This window comes from Electrona antarctica (assembly GCF_951216825.1).
Source record: "Electrona antarctica genome assembly, chromosome: 7".
Lineage (NCBI taxonomy): Eukaryota > Metazoa > Chordata > Actinopteri > Myctophiformes > Myctophidae > Electrona > Electrona antarctica.
In genome coordinates this window covers 46,211,989-46,228,951 of record NC_136812.1, presented here as the reverse complement: position 1 = coordinate 46,228,951, position 16,963 = coordinate 46,211,989, and the positions used below count along the sequence as shown (strand labels likewise).

The following is a 16,963-nucleotide window of genomic DNA, read 5'->3' as shown; positions in this document are numbered from 1 at the left end:
AAGATTCAGACACCTATGCAATCTAATCTTGTAAAGAATCATGAAGAATCGTGCACCAAAGCCAACTAGGGCTTTAAGAGAGGTTTAAGTCTTGCTTTGATGTTGTCTGTTTAGGTGCCACATTTTGAATGTAAGTATAATGTTCAGCAACTACAGACAAAAATTCTTGCGGAGGGAAATCGAGATTCACATTTGAGCAAGAATCTTGCAGCCCTACAGCTCATATTCCAGGACTGCATGCGTATCATATGCAACAACAGAGTTTTAGAAGTCAGAGAGCGTCCACCATCACGCGCAGAGCTGTCTGCTCACCCATCCATGCTGCTCGCAGCCTGAGTCACAGCAGGCGAGTCTTTCCAAAAGAGGGCTCTGGTTTTCATTTAGGTTTTGACGACGGGTTCTCAGATTGCTGCAGGCAGAGTGGGACATGATAGCTGGCTGTCTGTGTGCACAGAAACACCTCTAATTGTCACACAAATAATTGTGCGTGTGCGTGTGTGTTAATTATGGGGACATAGCTATTGTGTTCTGCCGTTTATGAAATCAGCTCTCTTCAGTATTCTGTGCCTCAGAGTTTGGCACGGCTCTCCCCTACGCACGCACGCACGCACGCACGCACGCACGCACGCACGCACGCACGCACGCACGCACGCACGCACGCACGCACACACGCACACACACGCATGCAACACACACGCATGCAACACACACACACACTGCCACGTGCCATGTGCCATGTGCGTGCACGCAGAGCACAAGCTGTACATATGCAAACACATACAACTGCACATCATGCACAATCATAGACACACACCCATGAACTATTCACATACACGGCAGACACACACGCTGCATATGCACTCATGGGCGGGCATGCGCACGCACGCACACACACACGCACACACCCTGCCTCCTGTAGCGTAACCATGGAAACTCAGTAGGAGCTGGGATGAGAGAGAGAGAGATAGAGAGAGTGTGTGAGTGTGAGTGTGAGTGTGAGTGTGTGTGTGTGTGTGTGTGTGTGTGTGTGTGTGTGTGTGTGTGTGTGAGAGAGGCAGACAGACAGACACAGGGCTGCTGTTATTCTATTAATTTGTTCCTGAATCGATGCATAATTTCATCACATTAAGATATTTAATAGTTACATACAGTACATGTACATATGCACAGTGATATGGTGGCAGCAATTCATTGTTATTCATTACATAATATGTTTCATAATATGTGCATCATAATGTACACACGTTTATTATTAACACAAACCTCTGTGTGTATGTGTGTGGAGTGGGGAATGTGTGTGTGTGCGTCCGTCTGACCGTCCATGCGTGCATGTACAGTATGTGTGTGTGTGTGTGTGTGTGTGTGTGTGTGTGTGTGTGTGTGTGTGTGTGTGTGTGTGTGTGTGTGTGTGTGTGTGTGTGCGCGCGCTCAAATCACAATATAATAACACCACATGCATTCCAGCAGAAACATGGACAACCTGCTTCCCTGCAGCACAAACCCACAGCCCCTACATGTTCACCTACAGGCACAAACCCACGGCCCCTACATGTTCACCTACAGGCACAAACCCACGGCCCCTACATGTTCACCTACAGGCACAAACCCACGGCCCCTACATGTTCACCTACAGGCACAAACCCACGGCCCCTACATGTTCACCTACAGGCACAAACCCACGGCCCCTACATGTTCACCTACAGGCACAAACCCACGGCCCCTACATGTTCACCTACAGGCACAAACCCACGGCCCCTACATGTTCACCTACAGGCACAAACCCACGGCCCCTACATGTTCACCTACAGGCACACAAACCCACGGCCCCTACATGTTCACCTATACAGGCACACAGACACAATAATATTCATAAATATCATCTAATGCTACCACACAATATCTTACATCGTCTCTGTCGGGTGGGAAACCTCATATGTCCAAAACTGAACATTTTCTGTTGCAGATCCACAAGCTCAAGGCGCAAACTATACGGAAAAGTCCTTTTGCACACCTACAAAGGACAGGTGCGTCGGATGACAGGAACTGATAGGTAGAAAAAAGAGAATCCCGCACACTGTCTTCACTTAGGTTGGTTTTTATTGCAACGTTTCGGTCGTCAGACCTTCATCAGGCATAAAGCAGAACTGACAAACAGTCAGCATTAATACAACTCTGGGATCAGCGGGGGCCAATGAAATGACCCACACCAATCCGTTACCATGGAGAGGGACTGCCCCACCTGTACTCACCTGCTTTATGCCTGATGAAGGTCTGACGACCGAAACGTTGCAATAAAAAACAACCTAAGTGAAGACAGTGTGCGGGATTCTCTTTTTTCTACCTATCAGATCCACAAGCTCAAAATGTGCCGCGTTTCGAGCTTGTGGATCTTTTACTTTTGATATATTTGTGTGATGCTGTAGTATATATGATCAAGTAGGGCGTTCATTTACAAAGAAAACAAACAAAAACAAGTTATAATACATAAGACGTTTCGGTAACACTTATATTAAGGTCGTCTTTATAATGCATTATAGCGCATTTATGCCTTATTATAAGCACATTGTAATGCATTATAAATGAGCTTATAATGCATTATAAAAGGCGACCGAAAGTGTTACCGAGGTTTCGGCCCGAGAGCAACGGCATGCTCCTCCCCGTACATCACATGAGAACATGTAACATATGTTCACAATCAGGTCCAACTCATCACAGGACCATGGACGCTTTCGCCACTGCAAGTACCCAGAGGGCATTGGGGGCAGAGGCACAGCAGCACTGACACAACACAGCTTAGGTCAGTTTCAATGATTGATTGGTGAACGATTGGTGGGGGCTGGTGGTGGGGTGGCGTGCATTACAGATCTCATAGCTGGAACCAACGGGGAACGTTTTCATTATGTGGTTGATAAATGGTAAATGGTGCATTTATATAGCGCCTTTATCCAAAGCGCTTTACATAGATTGTGCTTTACATTCACCCATTCACACACACATTCATACACCGATTGCGGCGGAAGCCATGCAAGGCACCAACCAGCACATCGGGAGCAATTTGGGGTTCAGTGTCTTGCCCAAGGACACTTCGACATGTAGACAGGAGGAGCCGGGATTCGAACCGCCGACCCATGGATCATTGGACGACCTGCTCTACCTCCTGAGCCACAGCCGCCACAGCCGTTGATGCACTATCCGGTCAACTACCAATTAATGCACCCATCATTATTGTCCACCACGAAAATTATCTACTAAAGCCTGAAGAGTTCAAAAGGTTGAAAGTACTGCTTCTTTACAAATAAAGTGAATACTCAATTCAACCTTTCAACCTGGCGTTGTTTCTTTTCCTTAAAATGGTACAAATAAAAGATCTACAAGCTCAAAATACATCACGATTTGTTGTATTTCGAGCTTGTATATATTGTTGCTATTCGTTTTGGTATATAATTGACATAGGGTTTGGGTGATTATAAGAAGTGCACGGTTCACACGTCTTTGTTTAGAGCATAATGTGGACATATCCACACACTGCACGCTCCATTTACTGACGAGGAGCCATACACTCTAGCGGCGCAGCTGTGTTGTGTTTCTCATTGTCAACAGTCTTCTGTCAACGCAAAATGTGAAAGCAGCAGGCTCACAACACGCTGTATCCATTAGGCTACAATTACTGCCAAGGAGGCCTGCGGGGTTTGACGGGGCGAAATGAAGACGCCGTAAACCCAACGAAAACAGCTTAATTTTAGCTGAATGTCTCATCATGTCATGTTGACCATTCAGAGACTCAAGACCAGCCAGGAAGTGTTCCGCAGGGGTTTTCATTAACGGGGTTCATTATGGGTTGTAGCTTCCATGCGATGCTGCAGCTTAGATTTGTTTGACAGCATTATCATCAGTGTCGTGTACAACCAGTGGGTCCCTGGGTCCCTGCCTGGGTCCCTGGGTCCCTGCCTGGGTCCCTGCCTGGGTCCCTGCCTGGGTCCCTGGGATCCCTGCCTGGGTCCCTGGGTCCCTGCCTGGGTCCCTGGCTGGCTGTGTCCATCCGTCCGAGCATGAAAATAGCGTTTGGTTGGTTTTCACAACCAAGTGTCACTGTTGTGCAGCCTAACACGACACACACACACACACACAAACATTGTTATACATTAACTGTATGATGATTTGGGGTGTTACAGTATACAGTACAGTAGCGGGATCCCCATGGGACCCCCACACGGTAACTCTGTAATTTCTCAACCATTTCGGTGGGGCGGCTCACCGGAACCGGGCCGGCACCCGGGCAGCGTTCCTGTGGGTCTGGAACTTCCGGGTACCCCACGGGGACCCCCACACGGACTTGCACCACTCACTTCACACAGGTGTAAATGGTAAATGGTGCATTTATATAGCACCTTTATCCAAGGCACTTTACATTACATTCACACACACATTCATACACCGATTGTGGCGGAAGCCATGCAAGGTACCAACCTGCACATCGGGAGCAATCTAGGGTTTTGCCCAAGGACACGTGTAGACAGGAGGAGCCGGGATTCGACCGCCGACCCATGGATCATTGGAAGACCTGCTCTACCTCCTGAGCCACAGTCGCCCGGTGTGATTCTTTTTTTTCATTGATGGTTAGTTTATTGTTTCTGAGTAAATCTGTTGCCGGAGCACTTGCTATTAAGTTGGGATGTGTGATCATTCTGTAATAGTAGAGATGAAGAATGCCAGCACTCATTGTATGTCCTTTTACAAATTCTCCCAGCGTTTGACAAACGCTGAGGAAGGCCATACAGGCCGAAACGCGTCCGTTTTTCAGTCTCAGAGGTAAATAAAATCATGTAAAAGGACATACAATGAGTGCTGGCATTCTTCATCTCTACTTATATCTTCGAGCCTTGCACCTATAAGGATTTTGTTTGAACCTGGAGTGCTGCGGGTTGTCTGCTACGGCAGTACTATTCTCTCATTCTGTAATAGTACCTTCAATGCAATGAACCTGCTTCTGTTTTGGCCTTTCACACACATGCTGGATACCATACAATAACATTGACCCTTTCAGTGGTGAGAAACCAATAGAATTGATGGAAGGATAAATGGGGGATTGATAGAGGAGCTTTTTCTCTCTGTTCCTCTTTCTCTTTGTCTGAAAGGTTTAGTTCAATCCATTCTGATTGTGATGTGTCTGGCAGTGATCGATTGGACCAATTCCAATAGCTTTTACACTAACCCTTTGATTCCAGGTCCATATCGTCTAAACATGGTTTAAGGTTAAAAAATAAATTAAAATTAAAAAAAACATTTAAGTGCATGAAAATGTCTCTCTCTAATAATGCTTAAGAATTGACAGTAAAAATCCTTATACCTTACATCACTCCAAATATTTGAACTTCAGTCCAGTTCAATGCTCAAATTCTCCCAAATCAAGCATCCACCCTCTTCCCTCCTCTCGAATGTTAATTTGGTTTGACACAATTAACCCCCCCGACTCCATGCAACCCAGAGAAGACTCCTCCATACAATTAACCCCCAACGGCCCCCAACCCCGAGTGCCTCTAAAGCTGCAGAAGACTCCTCCATACAAGCCACTATCTCTCCATGCATCATCAGACACCTGGAACACCATTACTGTGCGTTTTGCTGCAGGGAACACTTCAAACCAATTCACTGTGGACAATTATGGTCTAATTGTCTGAAATTCACACCCCACACACACGTGGCCACAAGCATGAAGGATGGGTTTGCCACACACGCACACGCACACGCACACGCACACACACACACACACACACACACACACACACACACACACACACACACACACACACACACACACACAATTATGCCAATGATGCCGTCCATGCATTTGTCACTTGTGTTTCCAGTAGGGAGCGAGAGGGATTGCACAATTAATCGAAAAATCTTGATTTTATACGCTTCACATTCATGTAATGACGGAATTAATTAAAACATCTTTATTAGCCCTTATCTCCTCAACCTTACATAAGGGGTTAATAGCATAACGCTGTGCAATACAACTCTCCATCAAGCTCAATAGAATCACAGAGGCTATTACATACAATAATATGGTAATGGCACCCATAAAGCACAATGAGCAACAAAGACTTGAAGAAAATGCTCAAAAAACTAATCAAATCTACATTATTACCAATAACATGATCCATGTTCCCTATAGTTATATATATAGTTATGATCCCTATAGTTTCCGGCATGTAATACAGTTCAGAGTCAACCCCAGAGACATGATAAAAGTCTTCGTCTTCAGTTACAAACCAAAAGACACCGCAGTTATGAATGTACAGAACACTTTCAGAGGGAAATCAGACTAGAACTGGTACAGTGATGTTATGGGTCTTATTTCAAATGTGCAGTGGACATGAAGCAAAGGAGACAGCTGGTGTTTTGAATGTTTGACCTCACAATGCTACAATTCCTTTTAGACTAAGTGCTTGACTGTACTCTGCTGCTGTTTTACATTTCTGTATAATAAACTATTCAATCAACCAATCAATCAATCAATCAATCAATCAGTCAGTCAGTCAGTCAGTCAATCAATCAAACCGATTTACAATGACACAGGACCGTAGAGCAGGTCCGTAGAAGGTCCGGAGAGCACCTGGAATGTCTTGCACGGGATGTGGAGAGTGTGGAAATAAGACATGGGAGAAGACTACGGTCTTCTCCCAGAGGCGGATGTGAGTCAGTACTCAGTACTGCTGTATGGGCCTGAGACATGGACCCTCACAGTACAACAGGAAAGAACCCTGAATGGAGTCTTCCCAAGAATGCTACGAATGGCACTATAGGCGTCACATGGACGGACCGAAACAAAAAATGTGGACCTCTATGGGGACCTACCACGGGTCACAGAGAGAAGGTTGAGGCTGGCATGCAGGGCACTGCGCCTGGCACCCAGAACTTGAGGCAAGTAAATAGACTCCATGGGAGCCAACCCAGAGAAAAGCCAGGAGTGGGGGAAAAAGCATACCACCGTAGACTCACTGCGGTGCGACAGCATAGCATAGTTAACACACCGTAGAGCTCAAGACCCTGATGTTAGATAGGAGAGTGTGGAGGGCTGCCATCCATGAGTATACCGGGTTGGTGTAGACTAGAGACCTCACTCTCGCAGTAACTATAACTAACTAACAATGACACATTCAAAAGTCCCCCAAAAGTAGAACGGTGCCATGAGACTGCTGACTTAAGATGTCTGAACATGAGCATGTCCAAACAAACTATAAAACCAGGCCATGTATCATATAATGACATTAATCAATGTAAATAATATATAGGCCTTTGCACACCTGATGCCAGTTGGCAGCAGGCGGTTAGTAATTGGTCAGTCTCAACAGCCCCCCCGAAGAACAAAACATTTTACATATTGGATTAAATATTCTAACTGCAAGCAAGAGAAAAATGAGTTGCAAATTAACTAAATAAGTGGTAATTAATTTTGGGCGGGAACCTTTTTTGGTGTTAGCATTATGTTATGCTTTAGCTATTGAAAAATAGCAGATCTACAAGCTCATAGCGCGCCACCGAGTGGCGCGCTACGAGCTTGTAGAGCTGCTATTTTTGAAAAGTCGAAGAACGACTGACATAGAAACGTAGCTTTTTCAGAAAACTGTCAGGATGTAGAAGACATTTTTTAGAATCTGATCTCAGGTCAAAATGAGTTAACTAAATAAGTGGTAATTAACAAATGAAGCGAAGATGTGACAGATACATCGAAACGTTGTCACTGTATTGCCTGCACCCTGTTGAATAAATAGGCTCAGACTGTTGCACCAGTGCCTTCCTTCTACCTGTACATTAAAGCCATTTGCTTGTCGACTTTGAGTGATCTTTGGTGTTCTCACGAGGATTAAGATGAGTCACATTTGAATGTTCTCAGATACGCCACCTACTCATCCCTCTATCTGCTACAATGCCTTCCGCCTCTCCGCTCTCCATATCTCGCTCATCCTCTCTTTCACTGTGTGAGAGGCATAATGTGTGTGGGTAGAACATCAATAAGCCTGAGTGAGTGTTAGTGACTGTGTATTGGCTTCTGTAGCATGTGCGTGTGTGTGTGTGGGGGCGGCAGCAACCTGCATCTTTACAGATGTGAGTCATTTACTGAGAGAGACAGTGAGTGTGTGTGGAGAATGGAGAAAGTGAGTGTGTGTGTGTGTGTGTGTGTGTGTGTGTGTGTGTGTGTGTGTGTGTGTGTGTGTGTGTGTGTGTGTGTGTGTGTGTGTGTGTGTGTGTGTGTGTGTGTGTGTGCGAGAGAGAGAGAGAGAGAGAGAGAGAGAATATATGCTGTCCTGATGTAGCCTAGAGACCCCGACCCCTCAAATCCAATAACATAAAGATTGCTTATTCAAACCACTGCCAATCCCATCCACAAACTGCAGGGGCAGATATGCTTATCGGTGCACTAAATCATAGCTGACGCTGTCAACCAGTGACAGATTTTTTTGCAGGCAGGGCATCAGGGAACACACAAAAAGGCACAAGGACCGTTTCAAGGATATAATATTGGCTGTTTTGCAGATGTGGATGGGGACCTGTGAACTTTATAATGTGTAACACTAGGACAGGATTAGGAACCCCTTTTGGGGTTTTTACCTTTCAAGACGGGAACCCCTTTTGGGGTAGTTGTTGCTATGTGTACAGTATATAGCAACATACTTAGCAACACTTACTAACAACAGTTAGTTGTTCATGAAACCTTATCTTTTAACAAGGTAACAGCCTATATAATCATGTTGTTTTGTGACATAGCGCAGCCTGTTAGGTCACTGTAGGACCTAAAGTGACCTAAAATGCGCTCGCACGCCCTTGATCCGTCGGTGTTTCGTTTCGTCGGCACGCGGCCTCCGGCCTCCGCAACTTCACTTCCCGGGCTGAATTATGGGCCCACCACGTCCCTGTGTGTGTGTGTGTGTGTGTGTGTGTGTGTGTGTGGTCTCAACAGCATTGTAAATGAGGGCAAACCACAATGCTCTTTTGGGGAATCAGCCTCAGGCCTAAACGGGTTAAATGAGGCCATGATTGATGGGCATATCATTGGAATTATATGTACTAAATACAACAACGTTTCGCCCCACTTGAGAAAGCCCGGAGGGGCGAAACGTTGTTGTATTTAGGTTGAAATAAAAAAGACGGGGAGCAGAACTATATTGTGTGCGGACGTTCCACTTTTTTCTTCATTCATTGGAATTCTCATGTAGTAGAGTCAGACAAATAAAACAGATGTGATAAACTTTAAATGATAACTAACTAACTAAATAAAACATACTAATGCAATTAGTGCAATAATATAATCAACAGTTGATATTGAGTAGTAGAAAACATCAAGTTGCAGTTATAACATTTAGACTGCTATTACAGTCTGATTGCGATCGATCATTACACCTGGTTATTATTATTTCCTCACATGTTTGCGAGGAATTAACAACCTGTACTTTAAATATTTACTACGGTCTTAAAGATTAATTTTTTGCTCAGTTTGCAGGTTTGCTCCCACGCCACTTGAATGTCATCTAAATAATAGACAACCCCCCCCCCCCCCCCCCCCCCCGCTGGGCTGACACTTCACTAGCCGCAGCGACAGTGACACGAGTCACGCCTCATCTGCCTCATGCGACCCCATGCATGCATATGTGACACGTGCACTGATGTAGAGAATTGATTGAAGAACATTCCGCGAGCGGTTCATCAGAAATCTCATTATAAAAGTTATTCTCATCTGTTACTGGGCGTAGCCACGAAAGAGTTATTAAATTAACTGAGTTTGTAAATTAGTTTCTGTTATCGCTCAGGGCGGCAGTGGCTCAGGAGGAGGTAGAGCTGCTGTTTGGGAAAGGGAAGGTTCCTCGTTCGCTCCCTAGATGTGTGTCCTTATGAGCAAGACGCTGAACCCCCAACCAGCCCCAATGAGCAGGTTGGTGTGAATGTGTGTGCAAATAGGTGAGAGTAATCCACATTGTAAAGCTCTATGCATGAAGGTGCACCATTTAGTTACTCTGTAGTATATCTGTAAGGTACTCTCTCATATAGTTACTATGCATTAGAGTTACTGTAGCGTGTTTGATCAGAGCTTGAAGTCTCTCTGGTGTTCTGGGTCAGCTCTAGTCCTAGTTTGTATGCTACAAATCAACAGGCCTTTAATTATACGCTGCCTTGCAGATAACAGCATGACTCCATGTTGATCCCTAGGATGTGTGAAATATCTGCATGAGCATTGAGCAGTGATCCTCCAACTGAGATATATGTGGGACAAACGATCAATCATTGTCTGCTTCACCTCCTGCAGGCGAGAGGAGTGAGGGATGTAGGAAGTCGTACGGAAGTGGAGGGAAGGAGGACTTGATTGATTGAATATTGTATTGACATCTTAGCACAGCAGTATGATACAAAAGCTAAATGCATTAATACAACAACCAAAGGCTTCAATTGAGGCCCAAACATTCAACATCTATGCAGGCAGGCAACAATTATACAACATATGAACGGTACAAAAAATGCATATACAAATATGCAGTTTTATCAATTCATGTTGAGGAAGGAATTAGGGAGGAGAGGAGAGGAGAGGAGAGGAGAGGAGAGGAGAGGAGAGGAGAGGAGAGGAGAGGAGAGGAGAGGAGTAAACAGAAAGATAAATGATGGAGAGAGGAGGGATCGATAGAGAGAGAGAGAAAGGAAGGAGAGCGCTATAGGGATGGATGGAGTGCAGAGGGTGGCAGTGTGGAGGAATGATGGAGGGGACAGGGAGGAACTGAGGGAGGGAATGGGATGAAGGAGTGAGAGGGAGAGAAGGAGAGAGGGAGAGAAGGGGAGAGAGAGGGGAACGACCAAGGTGAGGAGTGACAGAAAAGGAGAGAAACAGAGAGGGATAGACTGAAGCAAGGAAGGAGTGAAAGAGGGAGGTCAGAGAGGCTATTCACACATTCTAGCTCAGCACGAGAGCACGCACGCATGCAGGCTCGCACACGCACACACACACACACCCGCACATGCACACACACACACTGAGGTGTGCAGTCTGAAGTGTCAAACCGATCCAGTGTGAAACACTTTGTGAAGAATACACAGGCTACTGTGAGGGGACAGAACATATGAACTCCTCTGACACTGTAAGTTAGTTAGTCTCTGAGGCTCATTCACTGCTGGGTAGAGCTCCGGGGAACAGGCAACTGAAATGCACAGCACAGAACGTGCTCGCACGCACGCACGCACGCACGCACGCACGCACGCACGCACGCACGCACGCACGCACGCACGCACGCACGCACGCACGCACGCACGCACGCACGCACGCACGCACGCACGCACGCACGCACGCACGCACGCACGCACGCACGCACGCACGCACGCACGCACGCACGCACGCACGCACGCACGCACGCACGCACGCACGCACGCACGCACGCACGCACGCACGCACGCACGCACGCACGCACGCACGCACGCACGCACGCACGCACGCACGCACGCACGCACGCACGCACGCACGCACGCACGCACGCACGCACGCACGCACGCACGCACGCACGCACGCACGCACGCACGCACGCACGCACACACACACACACACACACACACACACACACACACACACACACACACACACACACACACACACACACACACACACACACACACACACGTCAATTCGTCAACAACCCAGTACACACAAATACTCTTCCACAGTAATACACATGCATACATATATGCATGTACCTGCACACACACACACACACACACACACACACACACACACACACACACACACACACACACACACACACACACACACACACACACACACACACACACACACACACACACACACACAAAAGATAACGTGCGCACACACACTCACACACACATGCAGAGCAAAGAAAGATGATAATGTGACATTGCTGCATGCTGCTGAAGGTGATCACCTGTGCGTGAAAATCTGCCCCGCCCACACGATGCAGCTTAGCTTAGCAGGCGCACAGAGGAGAACGCAATGACAACACGCACGCGCACGTCACACACACACACACACACACACACACACACACACACACACACACACACACACACACACACACACACACACACACACACACACACACACACACACACACACACACACACACACACACACAGCTAGCTACTACTGTACTACAATGTAGCCTATATGGTCTCCCTGTCTTACATGAGTATATATATCCTATGGACAATTTAATAACCAAATCTGCTGTATCTGTGTTTTATATCTGCGTGTGTCTTAATTGTTGATTTGTGTGTGTGTGTGTGTGTGTGTGTGTGTGTGTGTGTGTGTGTGTGTGTGTGTGTGTGTGTGTGTGTGTGTGTGTGTGTGTGTGTGTGTGTGTGTGTGTGTGTGGTCTCAACAGCATTGTAAATGAGGGCAAACCACAATGCTCTTTTGGGGAATAAATAAAGGTTTCAAATTTCAATCAATCAATCAATCAATCAATCAACCAACCAATCAATATATGGCTTAAATGGCTTAACTTCAGCTTGTGTTGTTTAGTGATTCTGAATTCTGGATATAAGGACACTCTCCACACTGATGCAGGCTGGATAGCCTGGATATCCTGTCCAAAATGCAAGAATAAATTACTGAAATGCAGTCTTGGTGTGTGCGACCCACCATATGATTTGAACGGGTAACACACCTTAAGTCAGAGCACGGTGGTCACATGAAGAGTTATCTAGGGATATAAGGATTCCCAAATACCAGAACTGGAGTTAAGAACCATTTGTTCATTATAACGTAATAAAGTATAATAATCTCTCTCTACGTCGTCCTCAGACGAGCCCTCCATCAGCGCCTCCAGTCATCTCGGTTCTCCATACAGTACATCTGGCCAGCTCATTTGTGCTTTCTGCACCAGCATCTTTCTTTAGTACGTCCACGTAGGTCGGTGTGGGACGTCCTCTCGATCGATGCCCGTGTGTTGGTTCCCACAATACAAGATTTTTGTCTGGGAGTTCTTGGTGTCGGTGGCAGTGGCCAGCTCGTCTCATCCTCCTTACTGCTATCTTCTCTGTTACACTTGGTAATGCCCCGTACAGACGCTTGTTAATAATGAATGCAAAATAATTAGGCAACAACAACAGCAGCAAAAGTAATCATAAAGCTTCAAACTGAAATGTTATTTGGGTTAACAATCAACATTCTCCTCCCCAAATTAATCTCAGTACATTGTTAATTAAAGTTCCAATTAACACTTCCCAGAAGTGAGAAGCAGTGAGACTGCACACACAGACCAGAGGAGTACTTCTCACACTGTGAGCTAATTGTGCCTCGATAAAACAAACTAATTCCGGCAACAAACGGCTCTCACACGGAGACTTCTATAAAATAACGATGGAGGCGTCAGCCTCGGCGAGTCGATATTGTCACTGCAAAGTCACCTCTCCGTCGCACTGTAGCTCATCATAAGATATATGGGCTATAAAAAATGGTCAGAGATGACAGGAAGAGGTAGGGGGTGTGGGTGTCAAGGGCATGCAGGATATATATAGTATAGGATATAGTATTTGAATGCATCATGTGTATTTTATGTAATGTTTTATTGTTGTAACTGACTGCCGGTGTGCCAAAGACAAATTCCCATTTTATGTAAATTCAATGGACAATAAAGTTTTTTTTTCTTTATGGCTGGTGGAGCTACAGCTGGGATAAACTGGATGGGGGACAATGTAACATCGTTATGGCTGGTGGGGCTACAGCTGGGACAATGTAACAAAAACCAAAAGAACAAGGAGTAACCATTCAGACCAAAATAGGTATTATTTTTGGCAAACTATACCACGTTCTACAGACGTATAAATGAAGGTACAGAACTGCAAATCATAGAATGTGCATTCACTGTATATCACGATATATACGATATCTCTGAAAAGTCATATCGTGGAGACATTTTATCGTCTAGAGACGATATTTATCACCATATTCAACCTGCTCCAAGCCCCATTGTACACATTATGCATACGTACAGACAGACAGACAGACAGACAGACAGACAGACAGACAGACAGACAGACAGACAGACAGACAGACAGACAGATATCTCCATATGGGCACAGACACTATGACTCAGAGAGACATATTGGTCGGGTCGGTGGTGACAGGTAGGTGGCGAGGGCCCAAACAAAACACATGTCAACAAAACATAATATGTCAAGCAGAACAAAACATAATATGTCAAGCAGACATTTGTTAACAAAATGCACAGAGGCACTTCACTGGCCTTTACTGGTACCTGGCAGTGTTCACAAGGCATTTGGCACTGATCGGTCCAGTCAAGTGGTTTATATGATTAAAGCTCCAGACAAACAGACCCTCCTAGAGATGGCTATAGCCTCCTGCGGAGCCATGTAAAATAAGATGGATGTGAGGAAGGAAACTGTTATAACTATTATAAACGCAAAGCCACGGGGATAGAGCAAAACAACATCACATAATATGTGATGACAGACCGCCGCAACTCATGCTGCGTTCCTGAAATATAGTTGGATAATTGCCTAGATGGCGATGACCGCCATGATGTAATAATAACCTACTCACTCAGGGCAGGGAGCTGTCTGTTCTTGTCCATAGACCAGTCGGGCTCATAGAAATCCCTAAAAATAAGCATACGCTACGCTTTTACTTTTTGTTCAAAGGAGAGACCATATTAACACTCAGGAATTCACAGTGTATATTGGGGTCCCATGGATAAAACTCATTATCAAATGGGTCCCCCATCATGCCATTTTGTGGCCCAGTAGACAACTAACTAACTAGTAGATCACTAGCCTCAGCAGAACTTCAGCAGCAGAACATTTTCCACCACGGATGCTTGTTAGAGAGCTCTACATACTCTACATACAAGCCGCCTGACATTATGCCCAACGGGATTCCCTCTTCTCCGAGTGCTGCTGCCAATAATAAGAAACCGACACTTTGGAACTTGTCTCTCGTTGAGATGATAAAAAGACAGAGAGAGAGAAATGACGCGGAGAGCAACATAAACTTGTGGTTGGTGGTCAGAATCGGAAACAGGGCGGTGAATGCGAAGAACGAGATAATTAAAAGGACTGAGAGGAAGCTGTTATAACAGCCTGATCATTCAAACACACCCAATCACAGACAGAAATGAACAATACGTTATTGACTAGCAATCTGGGAACCCATCGGCAAAAAAGGAAAAACAGCTCGGAATCTGTTCTTTGGAGATTAATGTTGTAGTGGTTATGACTGAAACGGAAGGGCTGGCCATAGCTGAGTGGTTAGTATGCCTGCCTGGGAAGCCAGAGGCCCTGGTTGTCCCACATTCAATTCCGGGCAGACCAGCAATGTGTCAATCAATGTGTGTCCCTGAGCAATCTTCTTAACCCATAATTGCTTGTCCTAGTAGTAGTTATAGGATGGGTAAATGCAGAGGAGAAATTTCACATATAATGTGCAAATATACAGTGACAAAAAACAAAGAGTGGGATATATTCTTCTATCCATATATATGGATAAGAGGAAAATTCCCCACAAAAACTAGGGGAAATCCCCATTCCGGACAGAACATTACATGTGCTCTAACCCAGGGGTTCTCAACGTTTTTGGCCGGGGACCCCCGGAAATGCTTTGACAATGGACCCCCGCCCTGCCCCCTCCCGACCCCCAAGATAAATTGACTGCTACAATAACCTTAATAATAGAGACAATACACCATAAATAAATACTGAAACCAGATATAATCATTAGGGAAGGTGTATGCATGTACTATGTGTACTATATGTAAACTCTTCATTTCCATTTTCCAGCCATTCAGTTGCGAAAAAAACCCAGAGGGGTCGCAACCCACGGGTTGAGAACCCCTGCTCTAACCTGTGACAGTTTCCCTGTAGCTATGTTTCATTTCCAGTTAATACCGCAGCTTGGCAAGCAGCACTGGTTTGATTCACTCACAGAAATAAAGATCAACTGTGCTGTCGTCTGTCCATCACCATTGAGCACATTATGGTTAGGGCTCGCCTATGAGTATAAACAGCGTTTTCGGTTGCTGCATGTGTAAAGCCTTGGCCTTCAAATGAAGGGAGTCTTCCATTACAATCCCGGTAGATCCAATACATGTTTTTATTCAGCCTCACACTCTTAAAAAGACTATTTGATCAAGCTCCACAAGTATCACAATTCAAACGTAATACCAGGACGACTCTGCCGATGTTTTGACCTAAATCCTATCGCGCATTCCTTCCTTCGTTGTTTTCCTTAAGCTGACGGTAGTTTCCCAGCCCCAAGACACGAGAGCTCAGTCTCAATGCACAGGATGCATCAGAAAGTTGTTACGACAGATTTTCCACGTCTTCACAATAGAAAGAATTAAACGATAGAATTCAGGAACAAACCAAATAAAAATCAGCAAAGTGTCTCTAGAACAACAACGACCACCAACTGCCGTGAGCAATCCGTTCAAATTATATCCCACTGCTCTTCCCCTCAGCAACTATTGGAGCTATTGGCTATTGGCCCTCCTCTACAACCTCCCACCCCCCTCTTACCATCTGCAGGGGCCTCTTGCGCAGGTCCCTCTCCGTGACCAGACGCTCGTGGTCGGTGACGTAGAGGCCCCTCTGCGCCAGGGCCTGGACGACGGCATCGTGGCCCAGCAGGGGCTTGGCGGCGTCGCTCCTCAGGATGAGGCTCCCGGTGCGGCAGTAGAGGTCCGACGAGAGCAGGAGGCTGGCCACGGGCGGCTTCAGGTGCTCCTGCTCGTACTGGTCCGTGTAGAACGGGTCCCGCAGGTCTGCCGGGACGCTGTCTGTTTCGGAGAGAGAGAGGAGAGGAAGACGAGGAGGTTGTTGTGAGTTTATCTTTCTTTCACACTGATGGGGGTTTTAGTTGACACATGGAGATGTGCAGTGAATGAGTGCCACTGTAAAAATAGGCGTACGTTCCTGTTTTCAGCACTAT

The 16,963-nt window shown here is 45.9% G+C and overlaps 1 protein-coding gene across 1 annotated transcript in view; it reads right to left on the bottom strand.

The window, feature by feature from the left end:
• Positions 1–16,963, bottom strand: part of camsap2a (calmodulin regulated spectrin-associated protein family, member 2a) — a 90,690-nt gene that overhangs the window by 67,356 nt on the left and 6,371 nt on the right. The window contains exon 2 of the mRNA XM_079506332.1: positions 16,552–16,811. Within this exon, the coding sequence (XP_079362458.1) occupies positions 16,552–16,811 (260 nt within the window). The remainder of the gene's footprint in view (positions 1–16,551; positions 16,812–16,963) is intronic.